The following is a 22,736-nucleotide window of genomic DNA, read 5'->3' as shown; positions in this document are numbered from 1 at the left end:
TTTTTTTTTAAGAAGAGTTTTCTGTGCCCACAATAGCTGGTGTTGAGATACCATGAAAAAAAAAAAACAAAAAAACCAAAAAACAAAAAACCCCAAAACAACATACTTCCTGGTAACTGTTTTTTCTTAGGAAAAAAGAATGTGTGAAAATGTATATTTAACAATTTTCTCAATTGCTTAATGTGGTTTTGGTGAACAAGGCGGTACTTACTAAAAGCAACTAGCAGAAGCATGTCCGGGACTAGTCAAACCTACACCGGCTTAAATGGAAAAGTTTACACTGGCCCCTGGATGTTGTGATTATCATCACTTTTATTTTTCAGTGGGCCGGACAGATGTGCTGCCGTAAGGATGGAGTGATACTTAATTATAGGCCAGTTGGAGGGATCCTGATACCAACCAGGACGTATTCGGTATTGTCCCAAATCTGCATCTGGGTCGGACGTGGCTGGGCAGAGTCAGGCAGGTGGGAAGGTGACAGCGACCCTGACTAGCTGGAGCTAAATCTCAAAGAGTCAGTGGCTGGGCGGCCCCCAGGAACATCCAGTAGCGAGAGATCATTATCTGTTACAAACACTTCTGGGCCTTCGTTACACACACGTGCGTGAATGTGCATATTTTAACTCTAAGTAGATGCAAGGGAGAAGAGAAGTAATTGGTCCCCGGGGGCAGGTGCAGGGCGATCAGGGTGCGATGGATCTTGGCAGAGTGGATCTTTGGCTGAATGTTCCGGGAAGGTCGTCAGTCGGGAGAGCTCACGCCACCCAAAATGCATACAGGAAGGGTGGAGGACACGCCTGATGACACAGGTGTGTTGTGGCGTGACCCAAAGCTAGCTAGCTCCACGCTGACGAGGCACTGGGGATCCGAAGGGCTGGGGTTGGCGGGGGGGGGGGGGACGCAGGTCGGACCCTGCCGTGGGGCCATTGTGAAGAAGTAACAACAGTGGGCCCAGGTGGGACCTCGCAGGCAAGCCACGCTCCCCACCCGCTCGACAGGGCGGGAAGGAAAGAAAGGCGGCTGTTGCTTCAAGAGTGAAATCTGTCTTCTAATTTGAGTCAACGGTTCTCATGTCTCTTGCTGTGCCCGGCATCTTAATCCTACTGGCAAGCTTTCCTGGAAATCTATTTGTTTCTGATTGTCTGTGCTGGCATGAATATGTAACACGGGACATGGAGACTCCCGAAGACGGCGTTCTCCGAAGTGACAACCCAGGGCTCAGCTCAAGGTGGTCTCCCTCTGGAGGTGTTAGCAGGACAGGGGGCACGGCCCCGCTGCGGGATGACAGAACGCAGCCCGCATTACCTGCTGAGGCTCCATCATCAACCGCTTGCCTCCTCTGGGTCCCTAGCTTGCTTCTTGTGGCTAAGTGACATCAAGCGCTCCGAGGCTGGACGGCTGTTACTTGGCGGGACGAAGGCTTTATCGTCATCACTAACTCAACATTAAGGTTTTACTCTCAGGGTCTACAGATGTACCACTCGAGGGACTCTCCGTAAGAAGGTCCGAGTCCCTCTGAAGAGCTTATTTGGGTACAAAAGAGAGGCTTCACGGGTGTCTCCATCATAAAATTTAAGAGGGGATCTACGTTAAGTAGAGGGATCAATACACAGTTCCGAGTGGCGCCCACGGCACCTGCCCCAGGTGGGGCTCGGGCAGAGGGAAGGGGGCAGCCTGCCCCCGGGAGCTGTCGGGTACCAGGCAGGGAAACCCTGGTGTGATTTATATGGCCTTTGAGGTTGAGAAGAAACTGCTCTAGAAACACTGGAAACTCAGAGAATTCGGGGTGGGACTGATGGTTAGCAAAGCGTGCCTTTTCCAGCACTCTCCACTCAGATCCCAGAGAAGTGGAAACCTCCCTAGCACCATCTACCTATTCAAACCTCGTTTGGCTCCACCTGCAACCCTCCACATTTATGCAAGTGCGGACACACCGTGAAGACAATCCACGAGTTTACTGTTTCAGGGGTTGGTTGGTTTGTTTAATAAAAGCCAGGCCAGGAACCACAACACTGACGGGCGGCACGTCCCTATTTCTGGAATAAACTTGTCCTGCAGGTGAAAGAATCAGCATGTTGCTATGTGCTTGGCACTTAGCCGCGATCTGTGGGGAGAAGTGGGCAGCAAACAGCAGGGGCTACTCTGCATATCTATACTTGGCAGGTTTATTCATTAAATGCAATTATTCTTTTTATCGGGGCAGGCAGTCATTATGTTTTGACAGTTTAGTATGCCGGAATTTGATTCATTTATCAAATATTTATTTAAGCAAATTTTCACAGTACAGTCAGGCTTTACATGAATTAGCAAGGAAAGTAATTCACTTGTGAGGTCTATTCCTCCGTCAGGAATGTATTAACACGGGTCCCAGCGTCTTCTGTTAAGTGTCCATCACAAAGTAACTTACCTTCGCTTTAATTTCCAAGTCATTACAAAAGGGGAGAACCTGACTACTCTCACGCAAGCTTGACTTAGGGCTTGATGTGAGGGGTCTATTTCACGGGATAATTGGAAGATTAAGGGACGCATTAGGAAAAGCAAAGTTTGCTTAATTTTACGTTTTTATTGAAAACGCACATTTACCGAAAGTAAACAGGTTTTTAGGATTCTCCCGATGTATTGCAAATGGAAGGCATCATTTTGGAGACTGCCCCAAATCAGACATAAAAAATCACAACTCCACTGAGGCCTGTGTGTCCTGACAAGCTAGCTGTTTCGCTCAACGATTTTTCTGAATTCCTGCTTAATTTCTGATAATCATCGGATTTGTTTGGCCCCGGGTGAGAGTCACACGAAGCTGTGATTTTCAAGTCTTCTTCCTACTTCCCCGTCTTATAAAATCCTTTGTGCCTCCAGAGTAAACATTTCAACTGGTTTTTTTGTTGTTGTTGTTGTTGTTTTTTGTTTTTTTTTAAATCCCCTTGCGGAGGGCGGTGGCAGATGCTGGTTCCGTGATGACCCACCGACACCAGCCCCTAGGCAGCTACGACTCGGGGTTCCTGCGTTTTACGTTTAAACTTTCAGTGACCACTATAGGTGGTGAGTTTATTGCATTTTGCACGCCTTTAGGGCAAAAGAGTCAGGGTTCTCTTCAATTCGGAGGACACCTCCTACGTACAGGTAACAGGTACTATGGGGCCCCATTCATGTCTCGAAGACTGTCTGGGGCCATTCGAGGTGACCCCACAGTGCTGGTGGGAGAGTATGGGGCTGATCCTTTGCCACGGCCGAGCACATGGAGGGACAGAACTGGTCCCCCCACCCCCGATGTGAGAACACCTCGTGAGCCTGGGCACAGCCGTGGGACGCTACGCTGTTCTCGCCCCTTCCTGTTTGGACGCAGGCTACCTCCTTCTCTGAGGCTTCCAGAGCCTCCAAAAAAAAAGAGGCTCTGATGGGAAATTCTGTGCCCGTGTGAGATGGAAACTAAGCAGCCATCAGCAGTCTTGTTCTGAGGCTCACCTGTTGGCGGGGAAGCCGCCTGAAACTGAGCTGGACTTGGTGATACACTGGATTTTACAGCTTTTCCACTGCTCACTCACGTTTCTAAAAACCGAGCTCTGGGAGCCTGGATTTCAAAAAGGCACATTTTACTCATGGTTTCTCAGGGGAAACCTGGAGGAGGAGTGCATGTCAGCAGCTCGCTCTGTTTTTGTTTGGTTTCGTCTTGTGTTTGGGGGGGCGGTTGGAGTTACAGGTGCCCTAACCGCACAGCTGCCGCTCGTTAGTGGGCGGCGAGACCCTGGGGCCCTTGGCAGGACTGGGGAGGCTGTGAACGGTCCCTGTCTGGCGGCTTTAAGTCTAGGTTTGAACCGGTGCGTGTTTAGAAGTCCCTCTCGATGCTGATCGGCAAGAACAAGGCTCCCCCCTGCTACGACTTGGAGCCAATGCTACGAGACAGGGTATTATTCTCATCCCACTACACCCCACGGACCTTCCCAGGCCACCAAAGGAGGAACTACGCCAGGCCTTACCAGTGTGGCTTCTCTTGTGGACCATGAGCACATTGGGGCCGATGCAAATTATCCCACAGACATCACACTTTAGTTTGCCGTTAGGAAGTCGAATGCCTCCGGTTCCCGACAGAGCTCTGTTGCCTTGGCCACTGTGGGAGCCATTCATTTTCTCTCCCGTGGCATCAAGCACTCGTAAATCCTCCGCACATTCTTCCCCATTCAGCTCACAGGCACGCGCATTCTCTTCATCACTCTGAGCCTCTACTTTAACATTACTGGCTGAAAGACACAATACAGGGGCCACTCAGTGTCATCACAAAAAAAAAAAAACAAAAAACAAAAAACAAAAACAAACAAAAAAAACCCGACACAGCAGCAAAAAGACAGCACATCGAAGCAGAGAAGGTTCTCAGCGGCTTGTACCAGCAGGGACGGCGGCCCCGAGCCGGGCTCCGGCGGCAGGTGCCAGGGAGCCAACCGGGGCCGGGCCGGCAGGTGAGTACCGACCACGTGCCGTGCCTCCTGCCTGGGGCGACATCCCTGCTAAGGGGTCATCAAGCCTGAAAAATTTCTCCTCCTCGTGAGGCGCCCTTTCCCTGTTTCATGGGTTAATACACCCTGGGACAAAGCTCAGCAAAAGCACATGTTCCCGTTTCTGGCCACAGACTCCCGAAGGGTTTCCGCAAGAGTTCTGTTTGTTTCTTTGGTACAGGATCCTCCAAATTCCTTTTCAGTGCCTCAGGATAACAGAGCCTGTGCCCTGGAGTGGAGCTACGATTTCCTACAGGGTCTCGAGCTGCTGAAGGGCGGATGGGCAGAGTTTGTGGAGGTGACAGATCTTGTTAGCTTCTCGAGGGGCCAGCCCCACGCGTGAGGGCGCGGAGCTGATGTTAAGGAACACACCAGCTCCTGTTCACTCTGCATTCCTGATTCCGCTAAAGTCACACTGAGGGCAGTTATTTCTGCCATTTGCATATTTTTGTTGGCAAGGGAAATCAGAGACATTCCATGTGCATCGTTCTGAAACACAGCCCGGTGATGAACTGATGAGTCCCACCCCATAATCAGTAGGACAAACTACAACAACCCTGAAAGCTATCACTTCTCTCATGGCCTCATAGATTAAGAAGGGCAGGGAGGTGAATTTTGCCAAGTACAAGAAATAGTGACATAGACAGTTGTTCTGACTATGAAATCTCTGACCGATGTTTTCAATCAGTGGGTCTCCAGGCTTGGTCCTTGGACCAGCAGCATCATCGTCAACTGAGAACTTGTCAGAAGAGCAAATTCTCCGGTCTGCCCCAGACGCGCTGAGCTAGAAGCTCTGGGGGTGGACCCAGTGCCCTGTGTTGTCATGAGACCCTCCAGGGGATTCCGACGTACAGGCTTGTCTGAGACCACGGTTTTAAGTAATCAACCTAGTGAGTCACCCTCCAGGGTCATTTTATGCAACGCTTTGATTATAAAAGTCGAGAGCCCAGATTCTGAAATCGACATTCATGGCTGGGAACGTTAGCTGCACTCGTCACGAGCGCCGAGATCTCGGGGGCCAGTCACACACCTTCTCTGTGCCTTGGTTTTCACATCTGTCAAGGCTGGAAGGATCCGCAGTGGCCAGGCAGGGGCGCTGTGGGGACTCAGTGACAGATGGATGACGAGTCAGCTTAGCACAGGGGCTGCCCATTCCCCACATAGCTGTCCGTGGAGGGGCCCCCCTCACCCCCATGACATCTGCGACACTGACTCTGTGCTAGGCACACAGCACTTTATTTGCCCTGAGGTATTTAGCTCTCACAGCAACCTGCTGAGGGAGGTCATGCTGTCATCCTATTTCACGGTTGAAGACGCTCAGGCACAGAGAGGTTGAATGATGTGCGAAGGTCACACAGCCTGGCTCTGGCACCCACATTCCTAGCTGCTGACCCGCCAAGACTTTCCCATTAGCTCTCTGCGGAGGCAAATAAATAAATAAATGGGACAGTGAGTTGGAACACGGGCCAGAGCCCAGGAGGGAGTATCTCCTCTCAACAGATCCCTATGTTACATCCAGAAAGAGGGAGTCCCCACCCATGCTTTCCTACTAGATTCTGAAGACCAGACACCCTGGAGCGCCCCAGAGAGGCCCCCTGCTGACCTCTCCCAGCTGCCCGAGAAAGGGACCAAGTCCCATTGACACGGGGAGTACAGGACGTGAGGCAGGCCAGGCGGTGGGGTGCCGTCAGGCTTTCTGACCTCGGGGTGCTCTAGAACCCTTATTCCCAGGTACACGCCCTGTACCTTTCCAGGTGCAAGTTCATTCTCTAGGGTCTCATTATCCCCGGGCTCTGTGCTAGAACGCTCTGGAAACACGACCGTCCAGTTACAAAGACTTCTAAACGCCTTCACCTGGGATTATTTGTAACCATCCGACTGGTGGCTTGTTTTTTTCTCAAACGAGACTGGGGCATTCCAGAGCACAGCAGGGCACATGGTTGTTGGCATGGCAGGCTCTTCAGCCAGTGGCGCTGAGACAAGGGGTGTAGGTCTGCGCACCCGTGGCTGGGGAGGTGTGGGGACGTGGAGAGAACTGACCCTCGCCAGAAACCGTCACTTGTTGCACATGGTTAAGGCAGACAGGTATGGCTTTCACCCTGCGGTGTGCTGTGTGGCGTGCCTTGTTGGGGATGTGTGGGCCCTTCCTGGTGATGGGCAGGAGAGTGGGAAAGCAGCGGGCTGAACTTCTGGGTGACATGGGCCACAGCAGGCCACCTGCAGCGTGGAAGGAAGGAGGCGAGGGTGGCCTGGGGGGCGACCCGGCCCGGGTGTCACCTTAGGTAGCACGGAAGTCCTCAAACCAGACCCGATTCCTGTCATAATCCGGCTTTCTCGTTACTACGACGTCATGTGATAGTCAAGAACTGTAACAGAACCAAAATAGGAGGCTCAAAAGGCATGAGAGCCTATGAGAAGCGACCCCACGATTCTGTGGACCCCCAGGTACGGGTTGAGGTCGAGATGGTCCATGCCGGAGGAGGCAAAGCTCACAGACTGGAATTCGGGGTGCCTTAATGCTGCGGGTCTCTGAAGGAAAGGGCTCAGACAGCATCCCAGGTCACCGGAGGGCCAGGTTGGGCGACCGTGACGGGCGGGAGCGTGACAGGGGCCCTTGGAAGCAGACGCCACCCACGTTCCAGGTCAGAGCCAGGTGGCAGATGCAGAGAGTTTTAGGGCTGGGAGCTGGGTAGCACCTCGGGGACAGATTCCAGGCCACCTTAGGACAGGAAAGGTCTGCAGGGACCAAGGGAGAAAGGATGACAGGGAGGGGCCGGGAGAGGGCCGGGAGATCACAGTAGGCAACACGGTCCCCACGGGCACGCCAGAGTCAAGCACGAGCGACAGTTCTCTAAATATGGGCAAAACGCATTCCTATCTCTCTGTTTTTTAAAGACTTATTTTTTTTTTTTGGAGAGAGAGCGGTGGGAGGGGCAGAGGGAGAGGGAGAACCTCCAGCAGACCCCCTAAAGCATTCCTATCTCTGCGGACAAATGCAAAGTGGGTGTTGGCCACACAGAAGAGATGGACGGGCTCCTGCCCTCCGAGGAGGGCGTCCCTGGAAAAGGGGTGTCCCCTCTGGCTACGAGGAGAACACAGGCCAAGGGTTATTATTTTCAGGGGTTCAGGGTACGAACCTATCGTAATAAGTCACAAACATACCAGTCTCCAAAACTGTGATCTAAGGGACATAAATGTCAAGTCCCCTTAAGTTAAAAAACACCTTTTATAGAAACACAAACTCAGGAGTGGGGGAGGTGTCGGCCCCACTTGTCTAAGTGTGAAAAAGGTTTTGGGGGTTTGGGCTCAATTAGTGACGTGGCTGGAAAAAGGAGAAACAGAAGATGCAGTCTTGGGGTCCTGCACGGGGTGAGATCTGGAGTCCCTGCCCCGGGCCCGGCCGTGTGCCTCCGTTAAAAGGACAAGCCCAGCCTGAAGGGGTCAGAAGGAAGGAAGTCAGTGGGGGCTGAACACACTGGGGGCGTCCACGGGGCTGGGCCAGCTCGGAGAAATAACTTGCAGGGCCAAGAGGCTGGAAGCAACAGGAGAGCGGGCAGCCTGGGCGGCCCGGGCACAGCGCGGCTTGGAGGTGGCGCCCGGGTGGCGGGCTCCTTTTGCGGCTGGGCAGGCGGCCTCTAGCTCATGGAGCAGAGGGGACACTTGGGTGGATCACCTCCTCCTGCATCTCCATGTACAAGGGTGACGGAGGACTCGGGAGGCCTGTCTGACTGCTGAGTTTGTGGGCCCATTATTTTTGCATTTCCCAACCCCGCAGAAGTCAAAGTCTCCGGGGGTTGCTTCACCTAATGAAGAGTTCACAGGACAGGTGACTGGCATTGATTTAAGCTGTCCACCTGTTGGCTGGGAGCCCAGCCAGGGGAGGGTGCAAGGTTCCTACTCTACTCCCTTGAGAAAAGTCGAACGGGGCAGGACAGGTCCTCATCACTGGTGTCCCTTGAATGACACAGGTCGACCCGACCAGTCACTTCCATGAAACAGAGGGTCTCCCCTCGTTTGTGTTTATTGTGCTTTAGTCCACCCCTCGGATGATGTCTCTGAGCTCACCGGGGCTCGTGTTGACTGGCCGTCCCTTCCCCGGACTCCTAAACCACTCTTCTGCCCCATTTTCTTGGAGCCGGAACTGCTTAGGTGCACTATGGTGTCAGTGAAACGCCAGACTCTCCCTCGATGTGGGAATTACACTTATAAATATTTTGCAACTCCATCCCACCCCCCCCCTTAGAAAAATGTCGAACTCAGTATGGCACTGAATCGAACTGATCAAATATAGAATATGACGTAAGACTCACGCACTTCTTTACCCCAGAACGCTCTGGCTTAGGTCTAACCCTGTAGCTCTTCCCGAGAGCACATGGACAGGGGCCTGATTTTATTATTTAATAAACGTGGCTTATATTAAGAGGGGATGTCTTCAAATCTGGAGTCAAAGCTACTTTCCTTCTCAGATGCTGCCTTACATTAGGAAAAATTAAAATATTATTGTTACATAATTTAGAGGCCTTCTATGTTATTAGTGACACAGCAGACCTAAGAGAGACCCAAGACCCTTAAGAAGGCAAGGTGGACCTCAGCTCATACACAAGTTCAGCACTGAACAGTCTGGAGAATCCAGGGAACTCAGGGTCAACGGGGCCAGGAGGCCTCTGCGTGCCGCCAAGCACTGCACGTACTCATGAATGATTAAAATGTTTTAATGCATAGATATAACGTGCCCTGCCAGTCCCCACCTGACAAATGGGTTGTGTTTCCTCCCTGTTTTCCTTGCCCTTCTGGAATGTGTCTTTCTATTTACTGGTAACGTAAATGTTTGGTCCTCACACTGTGCTTTTCCACGGAGAAGACGTTCCAAAATCGTCCCTCTGGTCTGAGTTTAGGCCACGTGAGTCTCAAGTGCTCCATATTTTAAATGAAAAAAAAAAGGGGGGGGAGACAGAAATATCCCTGCAACCGGTGACTAGCAAGCAAAATGCAGAGGGAATAAAAATATTTACGAGAGATCCTGAATGAGCATAATTAAAATGTGAGATGAAGACGAAATATGTCGATGTTTTAGTGCTGCCTCTAAAAGAGATTTGGGAGAACTTTTAAGCATTTTTAAGCTAATAGAACCACTCATTCTAAGTTTTATCATTTAAAACATAGGGGTTTGGGGACGCTTGGGTGGTTTAGTCCGTTAGCTGTCCGACTCTTGATTTTGGCTTAGGTCATGGTCTCAGGGCCATGAGTTCAAGACACGTGTTGGGTTACACAGCCAACAACGACAACAACAACCTCCCCCCAAAACCCCAATAAAATGTAGGGGTATTTTTCTTGTCAAGATGCATGATTAGACGCATTTTTATCCTTATTTGATACTTTAGGACTTTAAATGAAATAAAGTCAAGGACAGAGGTGTCTGACAAAGGAATGATTTACAAGCACATTTACATTTTCCTCAGGTTACTGGGAACACAAACTGGGATAGAGAAGGTATCGGGGGTCAAACAGGTTATATATTTTTAATTTTCAAGCAGGAAAACAAAGAGGTGAGGTCAGGCGAGTGGGGCAATTCTCCACCCTGCCCACCAGGTGGCGATGTTGGCCCAGAACAGCTGGGTTGCTGTTGGGGTGGGGAAGTCCTCCAGGTCATCAGCCATCTGTGCGGGGGAGGAGGAGGATATTTACAGTCTGGGGATGGGGGAGGGGGAGGGGAGGAAAGAGAGAGTTACGAGTACCTTGTGAATCATTTGCATAAATATACAGACAAGCACATATCAAAACATGCATCAGCCATCTTACAAAATCTGCAGGTAGCATGTATCTTTATATGAGCACATGACAATATGCTTGCCCCCAGACCTCCCTCAGACTTCGTGAAAACGTCTCAGAACATCTTTTCTTACTCTTCGATGCATTTGACTTCTCAACATTTCAGCAATGTGATTGTTCATCTCAAAATTAACTTGACTTCTCTGTCCTAGCACCTCCATGTTTTCTATAATCATAGGAGTGCACACACCCATCTATATATACACACACACACACACACACATAAGTACATATACATACATCCATATCTCCCAGAAATACATCTCAAGCTATTGTTTTCAAGTTGAATCAAAGGAAGATTGATAAGAGAAAGATCTCGATAACTTTTATAACCTGGGAAAGTGGTCAGTTTCCAATCTGGGTTGTTGCTATACCCTTTAGATAGCAGAGTTTTGATGACTAGGATGTCAGAATCTTACCTTTACCACTACTGACACCTTTCAGATTGTGCCTGGATCAATAACTGTTACAGTATTAACAAGCACACCCTGTTTGCTGAGGTTGCTTTACAACAGGAGAGAATTTACTAATGCAGGCTCTGAAGGCTTTGGTCCTAAGGGGATGACCAATTTGTGCTACTTTAAATATTTTAAAGCATTTTAAAAAGCACACTCCATTCCTTAAAATACTCCTTCAAAGGTGCTGCCCTGATCTATCTATGGTTTATCATCTCTCAATACCTAAAAATGAAATTAACATCTGCTTTTGGTTTAACAGCTCAGATCAGGACTGTCCTGAGCACAAAAAGCACTCAGTGTGTCTGCTTGGGCAGTGAGGCACCGCACCGCAGACTAACGGTCCCAAAGCCCTGCGATGTTTCTCTTCTCGGTTCTGAAATTAATACTTCAGAGCAACAGAGGGAGAGTCTGTCTCTTCCTCCTGTCCCACAAATTTGTAAAAGTCATCATGCACACACGTTGGTCTGTCTCATGGTGACAGGAAGTCTGGCCATTTTATCATCCTACTCACTCGAAGGGAGATACTCCTCACATTAATGGCAGAACTGTTGACCAACATTAGTAGAGTAACAATTCAATGCTGGTGTTACTTCTACCCCTATTACTCCACCAAAAGGCATGTTCCACAGTCTAATCTTCCAATGGTCTGAAATGTTACATACGCACTTTATTGTATCAGTGATGCCCCAGATGGTAGATGTGTAATGAACAGGATGGGCAATATTTACCTCATTTTTTTTCAAGTACGAAGGCGGGAGATGAAGAATCATGCATTTACACTATGGAAACTGAGTATGAAATGAATACATGTTTCTGTTTTCTAGAAGCAAGGCATATACTTACGAGAGAAAGATTTGGGAATTAGTGCATGAAAATCCCTAAAGCCATCGGCCCCATATACAACTGCAATAAAGAAGGAGAAAAGAAAGCTGGCTTTTGATAGTGTTCATGAGGCACAGCAAATGTTTAAAAGAAAGGTTACTCTTTTTAAAAAAGAAGTATTACTGCTCAAAATCATTTGTTAGCTACTAATCAGCTACTCTCAGCCTTCATACAGGCAACTGAAAGGTAACCCAGTGATGCTCAGAAACAGGACTGTGACATCCAGGGGTCAGAGCTCCTGGTACATTATCTACAACCCCTGCTGTGCTAAGCACCTTGGGGGTCGTAACCAAGAACACATTCTAGAACCATGAGGAACTTTTCAGCAGAAGTGGTACACACGGACCCCAGATCTGAGCATCGAGGCAGAGGTTGTCCCGGGAGAGCACATATCTTCACAAAAGCCATGTGTTTCTTATCGGGCTGAATGCATAGCAAATGTTCTTCATTCACCTTTTCAACATTTCTTAGAAAGTGTTCACAGAAAATTAGAAATGTTCACATGACCCACTGAGTGGGGAAAATTAGTATTTTCCCCTACCTCAAAAAGAGCTATCAATTTCTGTAGGTATTCCTTATTAGCTGCTTTCATAAATGTTATCAGCGCCTCAAATCTTCAAGTTTTTGATCTGTCTTTATAGGTCAGAGCTTCCCACCCTGTGTCTGTGTCTGAAGGCTTAGTAGATACCACCCACGTGCACACACAGAGCACGATGCAGATGTGTGCGTGCGCACGCACACACACACACGGTTTTCTCTCCAACGGTGGCATCCTAACGTCTATTGGAGTTGCGAGCACAGCGCAGCTGCTAAATTAAACTTGTTGGATCACCCACTGAATTAACAGAGGAAAGACCCCACGGTGTCCTGCAGGAAAGACACTCACTGAACCTTGCTGAAACTGTTCTAGCTTCCAAATTTACCTGACCACAGACCCTCCTGGTTTTCCCAGGAAATATTTGTTAGAATATTGGGATAATGGGCAACGCTGTTCGTTGAAGTGACCACCTTAATTATTTCCCAACAAACCCTCAGTCTTCCTTACAGTGTCTCTTGACAGTCTGAATCTAACAGAGACGGTTACTATCGTGTGTCCCATCAAACAGGCAGGTCAGCGGCGGCTTGCCCGGGTGCACCTGTGCTCAATGTCGGCAGCCGGCCAGCAAAATGATGCCAATTTTACAGTGACCTTTGCACTGAGCTCCAACCCCAGTCTCTCTGTGCACGAGAGTGCGCGCATCTCAGATGATGGGAGAAAAGGCAGAGTCTTACCTTTTAAAAACGGGGGCATTACAATCCGCGATCTAAGACTCTGATTAAATGTTTAATCAGACACTGCCACACACCCTGAGATGCTGCTCAGATGGCCCTGGGTACCCCCTCAGCTCCGCAGGCCACAGTCTGTGTGCATCGTGACGAACATGGTGACGAGAGGTGTTCACGGTCACCAGTAACTTACGGGTACAGGAGCAAAGGGATTTTGAAAGGTACGCTAAATACAAACTGTCTGATAGTGGAAAATGTAGACTTGCATAGGGCTTGGGTCATCCAAGTGTAAGCCCTGAAATACAGAACACCATCGCGGTACCTCATTAGACATTAAATGTTCATCCTTTTCAAGAGAATCCATTCCTTGCCTATTGTAATTCAAAGTTTTTGAGTTTTGTCCTTCATCTTTGATTCCCTAAAATGGGCAAAAAGCTTAAAAAACCAAACACGGCTATTGCTATAGAGTTGTTCTACTTCCCCGTAAGGAAGCTGAGCCGTTAGGAATTCACTCTTGGTGATGCACCACACACGTTCGTGCACGACCAACTTCTCAGTCCGGAAGAAGAACGTGGCATTCCTGTGGACGGCAATTATGCACAACAGGAAAACGGGAAACTCACCCTAACCTGTTCCGTCCCGTTCTGTCTGCTTCTGTCCTGTCCAGTTCTGGGGTCCTGCCCTGCCCAGGTCTGCCTGTCTGGTCTACCCCTCACGGAGGGCGTTCACAGGGAGTTTTGTAAATGCCAGGTACTTGCAAAGAACCTTCCATAAGCTGCCTTCAATCTTCGCCATGGCCCCACGAGGCAGGAACTACCACCAGTTTACCAGGGTGGAGACCGGGACTCCACGGAAGTTCTGGAGTTTGTCCTCCGGGTGGTTACCATGGGAAGGTGCAAATCTGAGACTATATCTAACTAACACATTACATTCGTGCGTAACATGTTAGTTCCAAACACACATTCTCCCGTGCAGGAAGGGCCTTCGAGGAGCTGTTTTCTCTGTCATGTGGCTCGAAAGGTGTCAGGAGGGGTGTTAGTCCAGCTACGCACACACACACACACTTAGGTGTGCAAGCACACACACGCTCCCCCACACACGGGGGCCACGGCGCATTTACCAATAGTCCCCCGCAAGATGAAACGATTTGGCCACCATCAATTCAGAAAGTGTGTCCCCACTGGCTCTGCCCTCCACGCAGCTATCCCCACCCCAGCTCACCTGGGCCCTCTGGGACACCGGGTGAGCGTGCACAGTGTCTCCCAAGTCCCTGTCTCTCCCTGAGACAGCTGGTCAGGGGCTCAAGCAGTCTGACGGTGCTCACATGCTTCTGGTGAGCCCTCAGGTGGGCCACAAAACCCTTCTTCTCACTCATGTGTGGAGAGGTTTGCAGGTATAGACCTGTGCCTTCCCTTAGCCTAATCCTGCCCGTAAGCCTGAGACTCGAAGCAAAGCAGCTCCTCTCGCTGGGGCTAGACGCCGACCTGTGGGAGCAGGGAAGTGAGGCTTCCATGAGGGGCGTTCAGGCGTGTGTTCCATTCTCTAATAAATCCCACCCCAAATTTTAGCCCATTGTTTTCAAAAGGGTACAGACAAGAAGAAGATTCAATGTATCTTAAGTTTTCTGAATGTCATGAAATGCATTCTTCTTCTCAAGACCAAATTTAGTTCATTTGGTGGAATTTTTATTTACCACATTGTCACAAATATTTTCAAAGAAAATGCTGTCAGTGGCTCAGGTTCTAAGTTCTATTCAGACTACTACTTTGACGAACATTCTGGAAAAAAGATGAAATGCCCACAAACCGCACTTGCCAGTTTGCATTCTGTCATGCATGTGAATCTCTCATGCTGTTGTCACCCTTAGGGAGACACGAAAACAGACCTGAGATTTTCAAAACAGGAGGAGGAAGTCTGTCTCTCTTTCAAGTCAAAGAAGGACCCTGACGATTTTCTGGGGAGAGTCAACACGTATAGATTCGTATTCAGGAGAAGTCAGAAATACGCTGGGGTCTGACTTTTATACATATTCTTCAAATCATAGTAGCCTGTTGGGCACGGTCAGATCATTCGTGTCCTATTAACTTGAGTTAGTATGGTTTGCAGTGACCTTTGCAAGGCGTACAGGTCTGGCATTTCACGATTGGCAGCCTACCCCTGCCCATGCACCAGCGACAGGGTCCCCCGATTGGGATGGTAAGGAGAGGCCAAGAACAGGACAGGTGACCCTCGCCAGAGCCAAAACACCATGGCTGCACTCCTGCTCGGGAGTGAGTTAACCTGCACATCCGGACTCTCGTGGAATTCTTCCATACCTACACATTCCTGGGATGGGTATTTGTTCTTAACCCGTCCTCGACGTTGGGGAGCTCCGGGTTCTGCCTAGGAGAGAGAGCGCTAGCTAACGTCTCCTGACGGCTCATTTCAGGGAGGCACTGATGTTCCAGCCTCACTGAAGAGGAGGCTGCGCTACAGACACAGAGCCGGGGAGTGCTGGTGTGAGGTCTCATACCTACACTGAGTTGGTCCCAAGCTGCTCCTTCCAGGACACACTGAGCTTCTCATCCCACCTCCTTTTCAGGCTTTCGGGGGCCCTGGCATACAGGTTACGGTGTCTCACTCAGCCCTGCACCCTGCATGGCCCCAGCCAAACGCCACGCCCTGAGGGGCGCCCAAAATGTCTGTAAAAAGAGGCAGTGGACGTATGCCAGGGCTTCCTGGCCGTGGGAACTCACCCGGGCCCTGTCACCACCCAGCTCCCCCAAATCTGAACTCAAGCTCTTTCTCCAGACCCAGCTATCTTTCCTCCACCCCACCTGTGCCAATGGCACTCCTGTCTGGATTCCCAGAGCTCGAACGCACATGGGTCCCCCCTGCACCCTGGACTCCCACCGCCTACCTCTGATCCTGCAGATCTTCTTGAGCTTCCTGCTTCCCAGTCACATCACTCCCCAGCAGCACCACCCAGCCGAGGCTGCCTTGGCCTGTGCCACATCCTGCCAGTGCTTCCTGGCCACCAACCCCCCTCCCCCCCGGCACGATGGTGGAGATGCATCCTGTGGACCTTGCCTTCGGGCTCCCCTTCATTATTGATCTTACCCGCTGCCCTAAGATGGTCATGCCAAAGGCTGCCTTCCTCAGCCCACATCCACTCCCAAAGTTCCCACTGGCTGGCACTCTTACTGCGAGCCCCAAATCCCAAGACCTGGGTCTGAGTCCCTCCAGGACTGGTCCACAAGGACGGTGACTCTCTCAGCAAGCCATGCCGCTCAGATAATCAAGTGCATGAGCCTTATGGAAAAATGTAAGAAAAAGCAAACTCACCAACTGCACCTTACTTGTGGATGCCCTGCACGTTTCATTCAGCTGTGCAGATCCTTATTTCCTAACTATGCCTCCTCCACCACAGGAACGTGGTCCCCTCCTGGAGCCCTGTCCACCCCCACCCTCCACAGGGCTGGCTGTCACCCCTCCCCCCTCCCATCCTCTTGACGCCCACCCCAAAGCTGGCTCTCTCTCAGGCCAGCTCCAGCCCAGAATCCTCGGGGCACATGCCCAGTTCTGGACTTGACGTGGTCCAGAGCCCAATTCTGTGCTCAGATGAAGAGGTTACACGTATTGGCTTCCCTCTTCCCCCGTTCCTCTCCTCCCGCACATTGCCTAGAACATGCAAGGTGCTCAGGATAGAACTGCTGAGTCAACAGCCTTTACTACTACTTTCTGAAGACAACTATCAGATCTGAACATTTTCAGACGTTCATTCACATCCAATGAGAAGTTGCAAAATATGCAGCAGAAAGCACTTTAATTTCCTACGTCGGTGGAGAGTGAGGGTCCCAAGAAACTGGGGGCATCCGGAGCCAGTTAGGAAACAGGGAGAATCGCTCTTGCTGGTTTCTGCTCAGGGCTGGACTTGACTGCAGTGTGTATACACTGAGCACACATGGACTGGCTTTCAGTTTGGACGTGTCCCCTGGCCTGTGTCTCGTCCCCTTATGGGAAGGCAGGGGCAGCTTCTAGATAGCGGGGTGCAGAGCAGGTTTTGGGTCAGAGGTGCGTTTGGCATTCGGCTCTACCTCCCATCAGCTGTGTGGACTGAGTGGTCCAGGGCCACCTGCACTGAGCCTCAGTTTCCCGCCCCACCAAGTGAGAATAATCACATCTATCCTCGTCAGGTTTATGTGAAGACTCAGGCCTTCGGCATGCTGAAGCTTTTTTTCTTAGTGGAAAAGCACAGGCAGATAAACACCCATCTTGTCAACGAAGACTCAGGGCCTATGGGATCAGCTACAGCCCACTAACATTAACCGAGTTTTCTAAATGGGAGAAGAAACAGAGAGAATGCTTTGTGGGATCGCTGGCTGTAACAAGCAAAGACACATGTCCTCAGGGAAACTGCTGTTGGCACCGTGACCCCCTGGGTCCATGCAGGCTTCCCTCTGGCCCCGAATGCTCCTGCTTGGTGCTCCTCTCCATTTGAGAATTATGCAGATGGTGTTTCAGGCAAACGGCCAAGGTCATGGGACAATTTTGGTTGCTTGGACTGGGCCCGGACAAAGATGGCTAAAGTCAACTTTGCTTTACTTTAAACTCCAGCTGTCAGATCTGCCTTCCAGAGCAGACAGGGCGCAAAGCTAACTGAGAGCCCAGGGAACAGATGAAAACCCGGTTCTGAACCTCTCTCTCTCTCTCTCGATGCAGCACAGCTGGGCACCTATCCTATTTTTGTTTATGTTTTATTGATACACCTGTCATGTCTCACAGTGAACTAAGGGGCAGAGCAAAAGCTCTGATGCGCAGACCTGTAATTTAGAAAGGGAAAAACAGTACGTGAAGAAGAGTTTCCTTCTGAAGGGTACAAGTAAGAAAAAAGCAGGTTCAAAAATGATGATTCTATTTATGGGATTATCCTTGAAAGTCATTTGTGGTCATTTGGTGTCATTTGTGGCCTCCTGTCACCAACCCCCTCCCCAAGACACAGTTCATCACAACTTGGGGGTGAGACATCCCACAGATTAAAGAACAGGGTGAGGCTTAGTTTCTGACTGTTATGTCCTTCTTGCTCTTTCATTTTTTTAATGAAAAAGTACCTTTGTGTGTGTGTGTGTTGGGGGGGGTAAAATAACATCTGCCTGTGCTAAAGATCACAAGTGTACAAAAGTAGCAAGATGAGATTTTCAGAAATTCACCTCCAAACGACTGTACATCTAAAGAAATCATGCGAGGGAGAACATGGGAAATAAAACTAAAATAAATAATAAAAACAGAGTGACAGAGCTTAATCCAAGCTTTAAAAAGCGAGAAGGGATATTTTCAGGCACCGAATCAGGCCTGGGGAAATGCAGCTGGCTGGAGAAACAGTGACGAGACAACGCGAGGTCCCGTCTGGCGTCAAGGGAGGACGAGCCCTGGGCAGAAGCGACAACGTGAATGTCTTCCTCCATTGCACATCTCATCCCAGGGAGGGACGTTTGTGCTGAGGCCCACGGGCCCGCACAGTAAGGGAGGGACATTCCACAAAGCGACTATGCCAGTGGGCAGGGGTGGCCGCCCAGGTGTGTCGGCGGCGGTGGGCCGTGGATGCAGGGCCACGTGGCCAGCAGGCCCCGCAAGGGCAGGGACAGCGCCGTGCTCCGCCTGCGCACAGGGCAGGGCTCACTCCCAACCCCGAGAGCGAGGGACGCGGGACGCGCAGCTCGCCAGCCGCCTAGGCCTCCGCCGCGTGGGCCGCGAAGCCAGGAGTCCGCCGCGTGGGCCGCGAAGCCAGGCGTCCGCCGCGTGGGCCGCAAAGCCAGATGCCCGTCTGCTGTTTGTGCATGCGCTCCCGCTGAGGTCGCTGCATGCATGTTTCCGATGTGGTTTTCCCGCAGGCACATTCGCACTCAAACAACAGGCTGAACCCTTGCTGCCCCGGGGAAGGGAGTGTGGCAAAACGCGGCACAGAAGAGGAAAGGAAATCTTGCAACCGGTTGTTACACCTGCGAGTGTGGGGGCCGCGCGGGCCTGGAACCCATGGGGGGCGGGGCGCAGAAGACGGGGCTCCTGATGGAAACCCGGGAAGGGCTGAGGATGGCAAACCCAACTGTCGCCAGCCTCCGGGCTCAGGGGCGGAGCGGACACAGCTCGTCCAGGCTCGGCAAACGGGTCATTCCCTCCCTTCCCCACAGCTGGCACCATGTCAAGCCCCGAAGATTCCAGGAGCCCAGGCCCGGCTTCGGGGAGGCCGCAGATAAAGTAATCTCCCCCAGGACACACAGAGGGTGGCTCCCCTGCTGTCCCTCCCTTCCAGAAGCTCTGAGGGGTCCCTGCCAGCATTCCAAGCAAAAGGTGACTCAGCAAAGGCTGAGCAGGGTCAGGAAGAACAGCTCGGGCACTGGCCCCAGGGGCCCAGAGCCCAGAGGGGGCAGGAGTGGGCTCTCTGGCTTCACATGGTCACGGATCCTTGAGGGAGGTGTTGACCCTGCTCATCCTCTGAGGCCGCTGGGGCGCTCAGCAGGCCTCCGGATGCTTTCCCAAGCTGCAGGGGCCACGAGGCCCCCATTCCTGCCTTTCCTGTTTCTTCCTGTTCTCTGCCCCAAAAGCATACTTCGCAGGCACCAGCTCAGCCAGTGAGCCGGGGTTCGCGGGGTGTGGGCAGGAAAGAGCAGGAAGTGCAAGACACCTGCGTCATGCGCAGAGGAAGACAGGGCCGAGGGTGGGAGCGGTGGCCGGGACTGAAGCATGTGGGGGGGGGGGGAGCAGGTGGGTGCATCTGGCCTGGGTGCTGGAGCGCACATGCATGTGTGTGCACGCCTGTGCACATGTAAATGGCACAAAGATCACTCTTCCTGCACATGTATTTCACAAAGGCAGCTCAGGAAAAGAGGCTCGAAGCTAGAGAGCCTGGCACTCACAGTGACTTTTACATTCAAGACAACAATGCGGGATGGGGAGACAGGACTCCCCTCGCTCTGAGCACCAGATGAGCCCCGCATTCCTGGGGGCACCTTCACCGCCCCAGCCCAGTGAGCGGGCTGCAGACAGGAGCCCAGGCATCAGACTCAGGCCCCCACTGTGCTGGGAAGCCACAAAGCTCCTGCTCCCTCCTGTTAAGTGGCAAGCTAAGCATCCCTGTAGAGATTTCTGGGGAAGGAACAGTGGCCCATGGCAGGACTCCCCTGTCCCCAGCTGACACCGAGGCTGTGGGACACATGGGTACTTTAAGCTCTTTAGTAACTAGCGTTAACGAACTGCTCACCTCGAAATGCTCCTAAGGGATTCTTCAACACACCCCCCCCTTCTTCTTCCCCTTCTTGATCTCTCTCTCTCTCTCTCATGATTTCCAAACTTCACTCTACCTTCTAACCGCTAAGCATATGGTGTTTTGTCAACACTCCCAAGGAAGCTCTGGGATGGGGCTCGGACCACCAAATGGGATGACGGAACAGGGGTTTAGGGAAGGACCCGCCCATGCCCTCCCTCTCCCTCTGAGAGGCTCCGGGTTTTGAGGGACCCTCACAGCCTCAGCAGGTCTCAGTCCCCTCCCATGTGACACTGGGACCCAATGCCCGTCCTAACCCCACACATCTGGAGGGTGGAAGGGCAGCGCAGCCCCTGGGCAGAGGTGCCCACCCGCAGTACCAGCCTCTCTGCTGACGGCCCCACAGCCTCCGACTGGGACTCACTCATTACTCAGCAGCCTCCCACTGCCCGGCACCTCAGTCAAAACTGCACATCTCTTGGGAAGAACCTTCAAATATCATGCTTTTTTTTTTTTCTGGTAGATGTCAGCTACTTCTCAGGATTCGAGAAGCTCAAAAGTTCCTGTCCTTCACTTCAGCACCGTTTCTTTGAAATGAGGGAGGTTCTCCTCTTCCTTTTCCCATCTCCGTCGTTTCATGATTCAACACTGTTTACTGGGAAGCATGGGAGAAGAACCAGGGCAGCCCATGCCCTCCTCCATCTAGAATCCAGCAGATGCCAAACAAGCAGGGTCAACGTCAAAGGTTGGACCTGGCCCCAGCAGCTGGCTGCCCGTCGTCCACGGGGGGGCGATGAGGGAAAGGACTCAGAAGCCTCGGGGATGAGGTCCGAGGCCCCTGCCCCGAGGGTCCCGTGGTGGGAACGGGGCTCAGGTGTCAGGACAGGGGGCGGGGTCTGGCTGAGGAGATGCTGAGGACACTCCTCCCCGACCCCACACCCCACAGACAGAAACTGGAAAGCTGGGGGCCAGCAGAGTGGCCTGGGGGAGAGGAGGCTCGCGGCCCTGGGCTGAGGCCCGAAGCCGACAGCCACCTCCCCACGGCTCCCCTCAGCCCTGCGGGTCTCGCGCGCATCTGGAATCGGGCCGCGGATGGGAAACTCCAGGCTTCTGAGGAAAACCATCCCAGCTATTGCCAGCTCTCGGGTTTCCAGAGGCCCCAACTTCTGCATTCTGTCCCCGCTCCACGCCACCTACCCTCCTGCTGCCCTATCCAGATGCTGCCAGGAGGCAGGGCCCAGAGCACGATTGTGACACGGCGGCATGTGTCATATTGTAACTGGGTGTCCACATCCTCCTGCCCAAATTGTTTAACAGCCTAGAAGAGGAACCAGGGCAAGGAGTGAAATGTAGGAATGCAGGGAAAGAGGAAGCCGCCGCCAGACACCAGCCCAACCGAAATGCGGAGAATTATGGAGAAGTGACAGAAAGGGAAGCAAGAGCAGGGAATTGCATTTGGTGGCTCAGCCAAGTGCACATGCATGCACAGATACACACTCACAGACACAGACTCTCACACTCCCACACGCTCCCACACGCACCGATACATGCTCTCTCTCTCACACACACACACACACACACACACTCACATATACACATACACATACAAAGACACCCCTCCACACAGACACACGATGGACACACTCACAGACTCACACACACTGATACATGTTCACACACACACGGACACACACAGACTCACACTCCCACATGCACCGATACATGCTCACACACACACTCACACATACACACACACTCAGACTCACACTCACACACTGATACATGCTCACACACAGACATGCACATGGGCACACAGACTCACACCCACACTCCCACACGCACTGAAACATGCTCATACACACAGACATGCACACACACACACACTTATACAGACACCACACACACACGGACACACACTCACAGATTTACACTCACTCACACACTGATACATGCTCACACACAAAGACACCCCTCCACAGACACACAGACTCCCACTCCCACACACAATGATACATGCTCACACACACGGACACACACAGATACAGACTCACACACACACTCCCACATGCACTGATACATGCTCACACACACAGACACACACGGATACACAAAGACACCCCCCCACACGGACACACTCCCTTACGCATAGATACATGCTCTCACACGGACACACACTCACACTCACACATAAATACCCACACAGACACAGTCCCATATGCCCAGATACATGCTCACATGTATCTCATATATACACACATACTTATACACAGACACACAGAGACTCATACACACGCTCATATACACACTCACACTCCCATACATACACACATGCTCTCACACACATAAACACATTCACAGATTTACACAGACACACACATACCTTTACAGAGAGACAGACTCTAACACAGTCACATGCCCACACTCACACATGCATATACACACTCACACAGACCTACCCCCCATACACACTTATACACAGGCACCAACAGAAACACACCCACACAGACTCACACAAGGCACATTCACATATACATACTCACATACACTCACACAGAGAGAGATTCCTACACACAC

General features: G+C 51.5%; 1 protein-coding gene across 12 annotated transcripts in view; it reads right to left on the bottom strand.

Annotated features, from left to right (window-relative positions):
• Positions 1-22,736, bottom strand: part of IKZF1 (IKAROS family zinc finger 1) — a 103,225-nt gene that overhangs the window by 30,784 nt on the left and 49,705 nt on the right. For 7 of the 12 annotated variants that reach the window (XM_027573846.2, XM_027573851.2, XM_027573850.2 and 4 more), the window contains exon 4: positions 3,975-4,235. The exons of 4 other annotated variants lie outside the window; for them this stretch is intronic. In XM_027573846.2, coding sequence (XP_027429647.1) covers positions 3,975-4,235 — 261 coding nt within the window. Of the gene's footprint in view, positions 1-3,974; positions 4,236-9,940; positions 10,176-11,617; positions 11,678-22,736 lie in introns of those variants that run through there. One more of the 12 variants, XM_027573856.2, reaches the window with a different exon arrangement.

Source organism: Zalophus californianus, chromosome 12 (genome assembly GCF_009762305.2).
Source record: "Zalophus californianus isolate mZalCal1 chromosome 12, mZalCal1.pri.v2, whole genome shotgun sequence".
Classification (NCBI taxonomy): Eukaryota; Metazoa; Chordata; class Mammalia; order Carnivora; family Otariidae; genus Zalophus; species Zalophus californianus.
Note: the sequence above shows the minus strand (reverse complement) of the source record. Positions and strands in the feature narration are given on the sequence as shown.